The 12,640-nt window shown below is 37.9% G+C and overlaps 1 protein-coding gene across 4 annotated transcripts in view; it reads right to left on the minus strand.

Annotated features, from left to right (window-relative positions):
* The window catches only part of prkcq (protein kinase C, theta), a 37,138-nt gene extending 24,839 nt beyond the window's left edge, over positions 1 to 12,299 (minus strand). Inside the window, exons 1-2 of one of the 4 annotated variants that reach the window (XM_055020766.1) lie at positions 12,283 to 12,299; positions 6,231 to 6,536 (exon numbers count right to left, since the gene is read on the minus strand). In XM_055020766.1, the coding sequence (XP_054876741.1) occupies positions 6,231 to 6,348 (118 nt within the window). In that variant the 5' untranslated portion in view covers positions 6,349 to 6,536; positions 12,283 to 12,299. Of the gene's footprint in view, positions 1 to 6,230; positions 6,704 to 10,903; positions 11,111 to 12,282 lie in introns of those variants that run through there. The other 3 variants (XM_055020764.1, XM_055020765.1, XR_008604807.1) reach the window with 3 other exon arrangements.
* Positions 12,300 to 12,640: the final 341 nt, after the last annotated feature.

A 12,640-nucleotide genomic window follows, 5' to 3' on the forward strand; every position in this document is an offset into this window, starting at 1 on the left:
GTATTAACTTTAGGATGTATTTACTTTAGGATGTATTAACTTTAGGATGTATTAACTTTAGGATGTATTAACTTTAGGGTGTATTAACTTTAGGATATATTAACTTTAGGGTGTATTTACTTTAGGATGTATTAACTTTAGGATGTATTTACTTTAGGATATATTAACTTTAGGATATATTAACTTTAGGATGTATTTACTTTAGGGTGTATTAACTTTAGGGTGTATTTACTTTAGGATGTATTAACTTTAGGATGTATTAACTTTAGGGTGTATTTACTTTAGGGTGTATTAACTTTAGGATGTATTTACTTTAGGATGTATTTACTTTAGGATGTATTAACTTTAGGATGTATTTACTTTAGGATGTATTAACTTTAGGATGTATTTACTTTAGGATGTATTAACTTTAGGATGTATTTACTTTAGGATGTATTTACTTTAGGATGTATTTACTTTAGGATGTATTTACTTTAGGATGTATTTACTTTAGGGAGTATTAACTTTAGGATGTATTTACTTTAGGGAGTATTTACTTTAGGATGTATTTACTTTAGGATGTATTAACTTTAGGATGTATTTACTTTAGGATGTATTTACTTTAGGATGTATTTACTTTAGGATGTATTTACTTTAGGGTGTATTTACTTTAGGGTGTATTAACTTTAGGATGTATTTACTTTAGGATGTATTTACTTTAGGATGTATTAACTTTAGGATGTATTTACTTTAGGATGTATTTACTTTAGGATGTATTTACTTTAGGATGTATTAACTTTAGGGTGTATTTACTTTAGGATGTATTTACTTTAGGATGTATTTACTTTAGGATGTATTAACTTTAGGATGTATTTACTTTAGGATGTATTAACTTTAGGATGTATTTACTTTAGGATGTATTTACTTTAGGGTGTATTAACTTTAGGATGTATTTACTTTAGGATGTATTTACTTTAGGATGTATTAACTTTAGGATGTATTTACTTTAGGATGTATTAACTTTAGGATGTATTAACTTTAGGATGTATTAACTTTAGGATGTATTTACTTTAGGATGTATTAACTTTAGGATATATTTACTTTAGGATGTATTTACTTTAGGGTGTATTTAACTTTAGGATGTATTTACTTTAGGATGTATTTACTTTAGGATGTATTAACTTTAGGATATATTTACTTTAGGATGTATTTACTTTAGGATGTATTAACTTTAGGGTGTATTTACTTTAGGGTGTATTAACTTTAGGATGTATTTACTTTAGGATGTATTAACTTTAGGATGTATTAACTTTAGGGTGTATTTACTTTAGGGTGTATTTACTTTAGGATGTATTTACTTTAGGATGTATTTACTTTAGGATGTATTAACTTTAGGGTGTATTTACTTTAGGGTGTATTTACTTTAGGGTGTATTTACTTTAGGATGTATTTACTTTAGGATGTATTTACTTTAGGATGTATTAACTTTAGGATGTATTTACTTTAGGATGTATTGACTTTAGGATGTATTAACTTTAGGATGTATTTACTTTAGGATGTATTTACTTTAGGATGTATTAACTTTAGGATGTATTTACTTTAGGATGTATTAACTTTAGGATGTATTAACTGTAGGGTGTATTAACTTTAGGATGTATTTACTTTAGGATGTATTAACTTTAGGATGTATTTACTTTAGGATGTATTAACTTTAGGATGTATTTACTTTAGGATGTAATTACTTTAGGATGTATTTACTTTAGGGTGTATTTACTTTAGGATGTATTTACTTTAGGGTGTATTTACTTTAGGATGTATTAACTTTTAGGATGTATTAACTTTAGGATGTATTTACTTTAGGATGTATTAACTTTAGGATGTATTTACTTTAGGATGTATTAACTTTAGGATGTATTTACTTTAGGATGTATTAACTTTAGGATGTATTAACTTTAGGGTGTATTTACTTTAGGATGTATTTACTTTAGGATGTATTTACTTTAGGGTGTATTTACTTTAGGGTGTATTAACTTTAGGATGTATTTACTTTAGGATGTATTTACTTTAGGATGTATTACTTTAGGGTGTATTTACTTTAGGGTGTATTAACTTTAGGATGTATTTACTTTAGGATGTATTTACTTTAGGATGTATTTACTTTAGGATGTATTTACTTTAGGGTGTATTTACTTTAGGATGTATTTACTTTAGGGTGTATTAACTTTAGGGTGTATTTACTTTAGGATGTATTTACTTTAGGGTGTATTAACTTTAGGATGTATTTACTTTAGGATGTATTTACTTTAGGGAGTATTAACTTTAGGGTGTATTTACTTTAGGATGTATTCACTTTAGGATGTATTTACTTTAGGGTGTATTAACTTCAGGATGTATTTACTTTAGGATGTATTTACTTTAGGGTGTATTAACTTTAGGGTGTATTTACTTTAGGGTGTATTTACTTTAGGATGTATTTACTTTAGGATGTATTTACTTTAGGATGTATTCACTTTAGGATGTATTTACTTTAGGATGTATTAACTTTAGGATGTATTTACTTTAGGATGTATTAACTTTAGGATGTATTAACTTTAGGATGTATTTACTTTAGGATGTATTAACTTTAGGATGTATTTACTTTAGGATGTATTAACTTTAGGATGTATTTACTTTAGGATGTATTAACTTTAGGATGTATTAACTTTAGGATGTATTTACTTTAGGATGTATTAACTTTAGGATGTATTTACTTTAGGATGTATTAACTTTAGGATGTATTTACTTTAGGATGTATTAACTTTAGGATGTATTAACTTTAGGGTGTTTTTACTTTAGGATGTATTAACTTTAGGATGTATTAACTTTAGGATGTATTTACTTTAGGATGTATTAACTTTAGGATGTATTTACTTTAGGATGTATTAACTTTAGGATGTATTAACTTTAGGATGTATTAACTTTAGGGTGTTTTTACTTTAGGATGTATTAACTTTAGGATGTATTAACTTTAGGGTGTTTTTACTTTAGGATGTATTAACTTTAGGATGTATTAACTTTAGGATGTATTAACTTTAGGATGTATTTACTTTAGGATGTATTTACTTTAGGATGTATTAACTTAGGATGTATTTACTTTAGGATGTATTAACTTTAGGATGTATTAACTTTAGGATGTATTTACTTTAGGATGTATTTACTTTAGGATGTATTTACTTTAGGATGTATTAACTTTAGGATGTATTAACTTTAGGATGTATTTACTTTAGGATGTATTAACTTTAGGATGTATTTACTTTAGGATGTATTAACTTTAGGGTGTATTTACTTTAGGGTGTATTAACTTAGGATGTATTAACTTTAGGATGTATTTACTTTAGGATGTATTAACTTTAGGATGTATTTACTTAGGATGTATTAACTTTAGGATGTATTAACTTTAGGGTGTTTTTACTTTAGGATGTATTTACTTTAGGGTGTATTAACTTTAGGATGTATTTACTTTAGGATGTATTAACTTTAGGATGTATTTACTTTAGGATGTATTTTTAGGATGTATTAACTTTAGGGTGTATTTACTTTAGGGTGTATTTACTTTAGGATGTATTTACTTTAGGGTGTATTTACTTTAGGGAGTATTAACTTTAGGGTGTATTTACTTTAGGATGTATTTACTTTAGGATGTATTAACTTCAGGATGTATTTACTTCAAGATGTATTTACTTTAGGATGTTTTACTTTAGGGTGTATTTACTTTAGGATGTATTTACTTAGGATGTATTAACTTTAGGATGTATTTACTTTAGGATGTATTTACTTTAGGATGTATTTACTTTAGGGTGTATTTACTTTAGGATGTATTTACTTTAGGATGTATTAACTTTAGGATGTATTTACTTTAGGGTGTATTAACTTTAGGGTGTATTTACTTTAGGATGTATTTACTTTAGGATGTATTTACTTTAGGATGTATTTACTTTAGGGTGTATTAACTTTAGGATGTATTTACTTTAGGATGTATTTACTTTAGGGTGTATTAACTTCAGGATGTATTTACTTTAGGATGTATTTACTTTAGGATGTATTTACTTTAGGGTGTATTTACTTTAGGATGTATTACTTAGGATGTATTAACTTTAGGATGTATTTACTTTAGGATGTATTTACTTTAGGATGTATTTACTTTAGGGTGTATTTACTTTAGGATGTATTACTTTAGGATGTATTAACTTTAGGATGTATTAACTTTAGGATGTATTTACTTTAGGGTGTATTTACTTTAGGATATATTAACTTTAGGATATATTAACTTTAGGATATATTAACTTTAGGGTGTATTAACTTTAGGGTTTTTACTTTAGGATGTATTTACTTTAGGATGTATTCACTTTAGGATGTATTTACTTTAGGGTGTATTAACTTCAGGATGTATTTACTTTAGGATGTATTTACTTTAGGGTGTATTTACTTTAGGATGTATTTACTTTAGGATGTATTTACTTTAGGATGTATTTACTTTAGGATGTATTTACTTTAGGATGTATTTACTTTAGGATGTATTAACTTTAGGGTGTATTTACTTTAGGGTGTATTTACTTTAGGATGTATTAACTTTAGGGTGTATTTACTTTAGGATGTATTTACTTTAGGATATATTAACTTTAGGATGTATTAACTTTAGGGTGTATTAACTTTAGGATATATTAACTTTAGGGTGTATTTACTTTAGGATGTATTTACTTTAGGATATATTAACTTTAGGATGTATTAACTTTAGGGTGTATTTACTTTAGGATATATTAACTTTAGGGTGTATTTACTTTAGGATGTATTTACTTTAGGATATATTAACTTTAGGATATATTAACTTTAGGGTGTATTTACTTTAGGATATATTAACTTTAGGATGTATTAACTTTAGGGTGTATTTACTTTAGGATATATTAACTTTAGGATATATTAACTTTAGGGTGTATTTACTTTAGGATGTATTAACTTTAGGATGTATTTACTTTAGGATATATTTACTTTAGGGTGTATTTACTTTAGGATATATTAACTTTAGGATATATTTACTTTAGGGTGTATTTACTTTAGGATATATTAACTTTAGGGTGTATTTACTTTAGGATATATTAACTTTAGGATATATTTACTTTAGGATGTATTAACTTTAGGATGTATTTACTTTAGGATATATTTACTTTAGGGTGTATTTACTTTAGGATATATTAACTTTAGGATATATTAACTTTAGGGTGTATTTACTTTAGGATATATTAACTTTAGGATATATTAACTTTAGGGTGTATTTACTTTAGGATGTATTAACTTTAGGATGTATTTACTTTAGGATATATTTACTTTAGGATGTATTTACTTTAGGATGTATTTACTTTAGGATATATTAACTTTAGGATGTATTAACTTTAGGGTGTATTTACTTTAGGATATATTAACTTTAGGATATATTAACTTTAGGGTGTATTTACTTTAGGATATATTAACTTTAGGATATATTAACTTTAGGGTGTATTTACTTTAGGATATATTAACTTTAGGATATATTTACTTTAGGATGTATTTACTTTAGGATATATTAACTTTAGGGTGTATTTACTTTAGGATGTATTAACTTTAGGATGTATTTACTTTAGGATATTTACTTTAGGATGTATTTACTTTAGGATGTATTTACTTTAGGATATATTAACTTTAGGATATATTAACTTTAGGGTGTATTTACTTTAGGATGTATTTACTTTAGGGTGTATTTACTTTAGGATGTATTTACTTTAGGATGTATTTACTTTAGGATGTATTTACTTTAGGATGTATTTACTTTAGGATGTATTTACTTTAGGATGTATTTACTTTAGGGTGTATTTACTTTAGGATGTATTTACTTTAGGGTGTATTTACTTTAGGATGTATTTACTTTAGGATGTATTTACTTTAGGATGTATTTACTTTAGGATGTATTTACTTTAGGATATATTAACTTTAGGATGTATTTACTTTAGGATGTATTTACTTTAGGATGTATTTACTTTAGGATGTATTAACTTTAGGGTTCAAACAGGTTTTCTCTTTCCATCCCTTCGTTTGGATCTAATCAATGAATTAAATGCTTTTTACTGTTAAACAGATTCTGGAGCGGAGCCCGTCTGACAGCATGAAGTAGGCTGGAAGGAGCTTCAGATCCACTTTAGTGGACATGGAAAACGAGTTAGAGTTGGTCGGGAGCCACTGACCTGTGTCCACGGCCTCCTTCATGTAGACGGCGCAGTACGGGTTCAGCGCCTCTTCGTAGTACGCCAAGCCGGGATCCATCTCAAAGTTGGAGAAGCCGATCCGCAGGAAAGGAGACATGTCTGATGATGGCTCCTCCAGGAAAAATCAGGACAATTCCAGGTTAAATCAGGATGTTTCCAGGTTCCCTCGCAGCGCGTGCTGCAGCACGGCGCCGTCTCTCTGCAGGCGGCAGAGCGGCTGGCGGGGGGAGGTTGGCGACAGGAAGTGAGCGTTTTTAAAGTTTTTCCGTCTTCGTATCAAACGACCTGCAGAGGAAGAGAAACATTTCATCACGAAACCACAAAATCCGTCAGAAACAAATTCAGTCAAAGACCCAGAAAAACACAAACTGCTGAAATCTTTCAACGCTCAGAGGCAGAACCGACGGTCTGATCAGAACCAGAACCTCAGAGAAGCCGGCACAATCTGCCCGGCTCCCAGAGAGTTCTGGACCTGGTTCCGCCCCACTGACACCTGAGTCACTGCTGGATTTAGAAGAACGTGTGTGTGTGTGTGTGTGTGTGTGTGTGTGTGTGTGTGTGTGTGTGTGTGTGTGTGTGTGTGTGTGTGTGTGTGTGTGTGTGTGTCATCCCTATTAATAGATATGAAATCCTAAACGCAGACCAGGAACCAGCGCTCTGACCAGAACTGGTTCCAGGACCCGCAGCTGGTCCAGTTGGGTTTTAGCAGATTAAATCAGAACCAGAACCAGAACCTGAAGCCCAAACTCATTTCCATTTGGTCTAATAAACTGTTAAAGTATTTTTAGAATAGTTGCTTGTAATCAATAACTTCTTTAAATTTGGGATTTTTTTTTTGCAATTAAAATCAATAAGATACATTTTTTTGTTGAGCAACTTTAGAAAAATTAGCAAAAAGTTTTGATGTTTAAAGTCTGAAATCTGACAAAATGTTTTAAATGAGTTTTACTGTGAATATGAACCGTCTGTCTTCATCAAACATCAGCTAAAAACATTTTGACACCTTACAGGAAAACCAAAGTATTCCAGGAATTTGATACATTAGATTTTATTTTAGGGCGCCAGAGTCCAGGGGAGCAGGATCATCGCCAACGATTCCAGATTAATATTCAGCAGTTGGTCAAAGAGACCAGAAATAACGAGCCGCACGTTCAGAACCAGAACCAAAAACAGATATGAGCCAGGAAAACCGGACAGAGCCGGACGGCGCGCGGGGAGCTGCTGCTGCTGCAGCGGCGTCGCGCGGGGAGCTGCTGCTGCTGCAGCGGCGTCGCGCGGGGAGCTGCTGCTGCTGCAGCGGCGTCGCGCGGGGAGATGCTGCTGCAGCGGCGTCGCACGGGGAGCTGCTGCTGCAGCGGCGTCGCGGGAGATGCTGCTGCAGCGGCGTCGCACGGGGAGCTGCTGCTGCAGCGGCGTCGCGCGGGGAGCTGCTGCTGCAGCGGCGGCGTCGCACAGGGAGCTGCTGCTGCAGCGGCGTCGCGCGGGGAGATGCTGCTGCAGCGGCGTCGCGCGGGGAGCTGCTGCTGCAGCGGCGGCGTCGCGCGGGGAGATGCTGCTGCAGCGGCGTCGCACGGGGAGATGCTGCTGCAGCGGCGGCGTCGCACAGGGAGCTGCTGCTGCAGCGGCGTCGCACGGGGAGCTGCTGCTGCAGCGGCGTCGCACGGGGAGCTGCTGCTGCAGCGGCTTCGCGCGGGGAGATGCTGCTGCAGCGGCGTCGCACAGGGAGCTGCTGCTGCAGCGGCGTCGCACGGGGAGATGCTGCTGCAGCGGCGTCGCGCGGGGAGCTGCTTCTGCAGCAGCGGCGTCGCACGGAGCTACTGCTGCAGCGGCGGCGTCGCGCGGGGAGATGCTGCTGCAGCGGCGGCGTCGCGCGGGGAGATGCTGCTGCAGCGGCGGCGTCGCACGGGGAGCTGCTGCTGCAGCGGCGTCGCGCGGGGAGATGCTGCTGCAGCGTCGCGCGGGGAGCTGCTGCTGCAGCGGCGGCGTCTCACAGGGAGCTGCTGCTGCAGCGGCGTCGCGCGGGGAGATGCTGCTGCAGCGGCGTCGCGCGGGGAGCTGCTGCTGCTGCAGCGGCGTCGCGCGGGGAGCTGCTGCTGCAGCAGCGGCGTCGCACGGGGAGATGCTGCAGCAGCGGCGTCGCACGGGGAGATGCTGCTGCAGCGGCGGCGTCGCACGGAGCTGCTGCTGCAGCGGCGTCGCACGGGGAGCTGCTGCTGCAGCGGCGTCGCACGGGGAGCTGCTGCTGCAGCGGCGTCGCGCGGGGAGATGCTGCTGCAGCGGCGTCGCACAGGGAGCTGCTGCTGCAGCGGCGTCGCACGGGGAGATGCTGCTGCAGCGGCGTCGCACGGGGAGCTGCTGCTGCAGCGGCGGCGTCGCGCGGGGAGATGCTGCTGCAGCGGCGGCGTCGCACGGGGAGCTGCTGCTGCAGCGGCGGCGTCGCGCGGGGAGATGCTGCTGCAGCGGCGTCGCACGGGGAGCTGCTGCTGCAGCGACGTTGCGCGGGGAGCTGCTGCTGCAGCGACGTTGCGCGGGGAGCTGCTGCTGTAGCGGCGGCGTCGCGCGGGAGATGCTGCAGGAGCTGCTGCAGCAGCTGCGACCTGTTGATACATTTGAGTGGGTGGAGTCAAACTTCCGGAGTTCACGGCACTAAACACCAACCACACTTCCTGTTGAACGTTTTCCTTCTCAGGGGGTTTGATGCAACTTCAGCCAGAGATCAACTTTACAGAGAAAAAACAACTAAAAACATTAAATATGAAAAACAGAATTTGTTGAAACTGATCAAACTGCCAGAAGTTTATTTTCTGCTTGCAGTCGCTGCAGATCAATCAAACTTCACTTCAGTTTCTAAATTTTTCTTATGAATTTTTAAACTTTTGGTTAATATAAAACTAGAGTTAATTTCTCATTGAAAATCATTTCAAACATGGGGATAAAAGTATTTTATTCCTCAGGGAGTCACGACAATCTGAGAATATTGAGAAGATTTTCTATATAATTTATTAATTTATATCAGGGTTTAACTTAAAGGAGGTTAAATATTTATTAGTTTCGTGGTAAAACTTTTATTTTATTCCTCTAGTCGACATACTGAGAATATTTATTTCATTTTCTAGGAAATTTTTCTAAATTTTTTTTAAAAATTCAGAAAAAAATTCTGAATTTGTCAAACAGACAATATTATTGCCTAATAATATTCGTAATTTTTGAATCTATATCCATGTTTATAATTTTGGTGCACTGCTGGTTTGAATATATCTTTATTGATAAGGAATATAAGGGATTGGACATATAATCCTGATATAATTGATAAATGATCACATTTACAGATATAATCTCAGGTTTGTGTTTCTTCCTCAGGTTCCTCATATAATCAGTTGAAATGTTTTGTTTTTTATTTTCAGATTTTAAAGTTACATTTCAGTTTTTTTAATGTTTCTAACGTCTGACAGACGGACAGCGACCAGATTCTGTTCTCTGCACTTCATCTGGAAAACCTTTTTATTCATCATATCGCCGTTTTCCCTCCGGAAACTTTAGGAGCTTTTAGCTGAGTTAGAGGTCAAAGTTAAGGAGCTTAGCACGATGAAATTCTCCTGTGGTTGTCAGAAAATGAGTAAAAAGTCGATCCTGACTCCGGCGTTCAAAGATTTAAAAAACGTTTTGTTGTTTCAATGGAAGAAACGAAGCAATTCAGGAATTTTGCACAGAATGGTTGACGATACAGAGCCGATCGGTGCAAAGGCTGAAAAACCGTCTGAGTTCATCCTGCAGGCTGACAGCAAGGAGTCTGAACATCTAAACCTGACCTCTGACCTCTGCAGGAGGAAGGCCTGAGAGCCGTGAAACTAATCAAACATCTTTAATCTGCCGTTTATCCTGCCTGCTTCTCTACCTTTTAGTAAAACCTCTGGAGGAATGAAGCTGAAGCGTTTTGAGGGATTTTAATGGGAGATTTTCTGCTTCCTGCTCATCGGCTGAACTTCAGGTTGAAGCTGCAGCGTGTAGAAACTGACGAGATTACAGCAGCAGCCAGATGTTCATCCAGAAGCGCCAGAGTTTCTGCTGCCGCTTTAATCCACCTGCCACACAGCGCCGCTCTCTGCAGGAGGCGACTCGACCCAGAGCAACAGGACGGGTTCTGCTGGTTCTGTTGGACCGACTGGACCATGGCGCTGGTTCTGGTGCGGAGGTTTATTGATATCCGCTCCATATTAGAGCATATTTTAAAATGTCAAACCTTGAAATGGAGAATGAATGGACGGATTCTGCCTGAAAATAACTGGAATAATCCTCTGGATTAAAGGAGGATCAATAAATGAATCGTTGATCTTTAGTCAGTTTCAGGTTCTGAGCATCAGGAGGAAATATTTCTCCCTCTCTTTTCGTTTCCTCTGTGAAGAGCCATGGAGGTGAGGAAGAGGAGGATGATGAAGGTGAGGAAGAGGAGGATGATGAAGGTCACCCCCCTCTGACTGACCTTAGATCAGACGAAGGTCGCGGCGGCGTGGCGGGCCGCGACCTTCAGATCAGTCATCAGAACTCACACAGAACCTTTGTTTTCTGAGAGGCCTTTGACTAGACCCCAAACCCGACCAGAACCAGAACCAGCTGCTGTACTCTTAAACACGGTGGCAGTAATTGATCTTTACCTACAGATTAGGAGAAAGGATTTCTAGGACGTAGATCAGAAGACACTGCCTGCTGGCAAACGCTCCGTCTCTGAACAGGTTCTGGCTCCTGCCGTCGTCTGAATCGGGTCAGCGGCTGGTTCTGGTTCCTGCCGTCGTCTGAATCGGGTCAGCGGGTGGTTCTGGTTCCTGCCGTCGTCTGAATCGGGTCAGCGGGTGGGACTGGCTGCCCTACAGCGTCTGAAATGTTTTCAGTTTTGAAACATTTTCTTGTTTTTTGGTTTTGGCTCCAATAGATCAGATGATGAACAGCAGGATGTTACTACTGGAGGAAACGAAGAAGACGACGACAGGAAGTGGAGCAGGATGATGAGCTTCAGGTTTTTAATGACGCATTGCTTCAACAAATAAAGCAAACGTGATTTAAATTTTCTTTCTTATTGAACAGAAACAGCATAACCCACATTGTTTTTCCACACTCACAGAATGTGTTAAAACATTTTGCGCGTGTTCGTTTTTAGTTATTTTGTGATCCCTGCATTTTTTCATGTTACTGCATAATTGTGATAAACTGTGATGCTAACTGCCACCTGCAGGTGGCGATACTCACTTCTTTTACTCCTCTGCTTCCACAACTGGATGTCAAGCTAACGTCTTACATGAGCGCAAATACTGCTAAATTTCCTGTGAATATTTTTAAATGAGCTTCACACAAATCAGTGAAACAATCAAGAGTTTGAACATATTGAATGCAGAGGCTTTTTAAAAATCATTTTAACGGGTTTCAGAAATAAATTCTGCAACAACTGGCCCTTTAAGAACATTAATGATCAGGACGTGGAAGAAGATAAAAATAAATTAGCATTAAAGCATCGATTTCCTTTATAGTTTATTTATCTTTCTATAGAAACGACTCCAATAAAACCTCATTCATTCTAATTATTCTAATTCCTCATATATTGTTTTTAAGCTCATTGGCGCTCCATAAAGAAAATGCATTTTGTATTTATGACGAGGCTTTCTTTCTCCACCGTCGCCACATGCTTTCAAAGCAGACACTTTGAAAAAGACTTTGCGTGCTATGACGCCTACAGAGAAACAACTACAGAGTTCATCCTATAGACATCCTTCATGTCGACAGAGAAACAACTTCATGTCAGTTTCAGGTTTGAGCAGAAAGTTTTTACCAAACAGCGGAGGAAAACATCTGGTTCAAGTTTATGCAGATAGATGGTGGAAGAAAATCACGAGTTGAAGCTTCACAACGCGCAGAGAAAAACCGTTAAAGGAGAACGTTCACAGGAGAACGTTCCTGTGAAAACGAGCCGGTCTGAGATGCTGCAGCAGCGGAGATGCTGCAGCTCGCAGTGATGAAACGTGTTCAGGTCAGAGTTACTCACCTCCCGGCGGACTGCGGCTCTCTGCGCGCAGGAAACGAGACGCAGCGTTTAAACGGGCTGCGTGACGCGTTCACGGACCGGAGGAATCTTCACCGCCTCAACTCAACTGGAGGTTTTTATTTCCTGTTTACCTGCGACAGTTTCAATAAAATAAAACGGATCGAAACGCGAGTCGCAATAAAATCGAATTTATGATTAAATATTTCTATTTATTAGCATAAAAAAACAAAATATGTTTTATTTTTATAACTTTAAGGTTCGCATAAATAACCTTCAGAGGCTGGATTGAAATTCAAACGAAAAGCAGCAAATTCTCCTTCAGTCCTCAAACGCAACACGCTGCTCAGCTTCACATCGA

Source organism: Poeciliopsis prolifica, unplaced genomic scaffold (genome assembly GCF_027474105.1).
Source record: "Poeciliopsis prolifica strain line A6 unplaced genomic scaffold, Auburn_PproV2 SCAFFOLD070, whole genome shotgun sequence".
Classification (NCBI taxonomy): domain Eukaryota; kingdom Metazoa; phylum Chordata; class Actinopteri; order Cyprinodontiformes; family Poeciliidae; genus Poeciliopsis; species Poeciliopsis prolifica.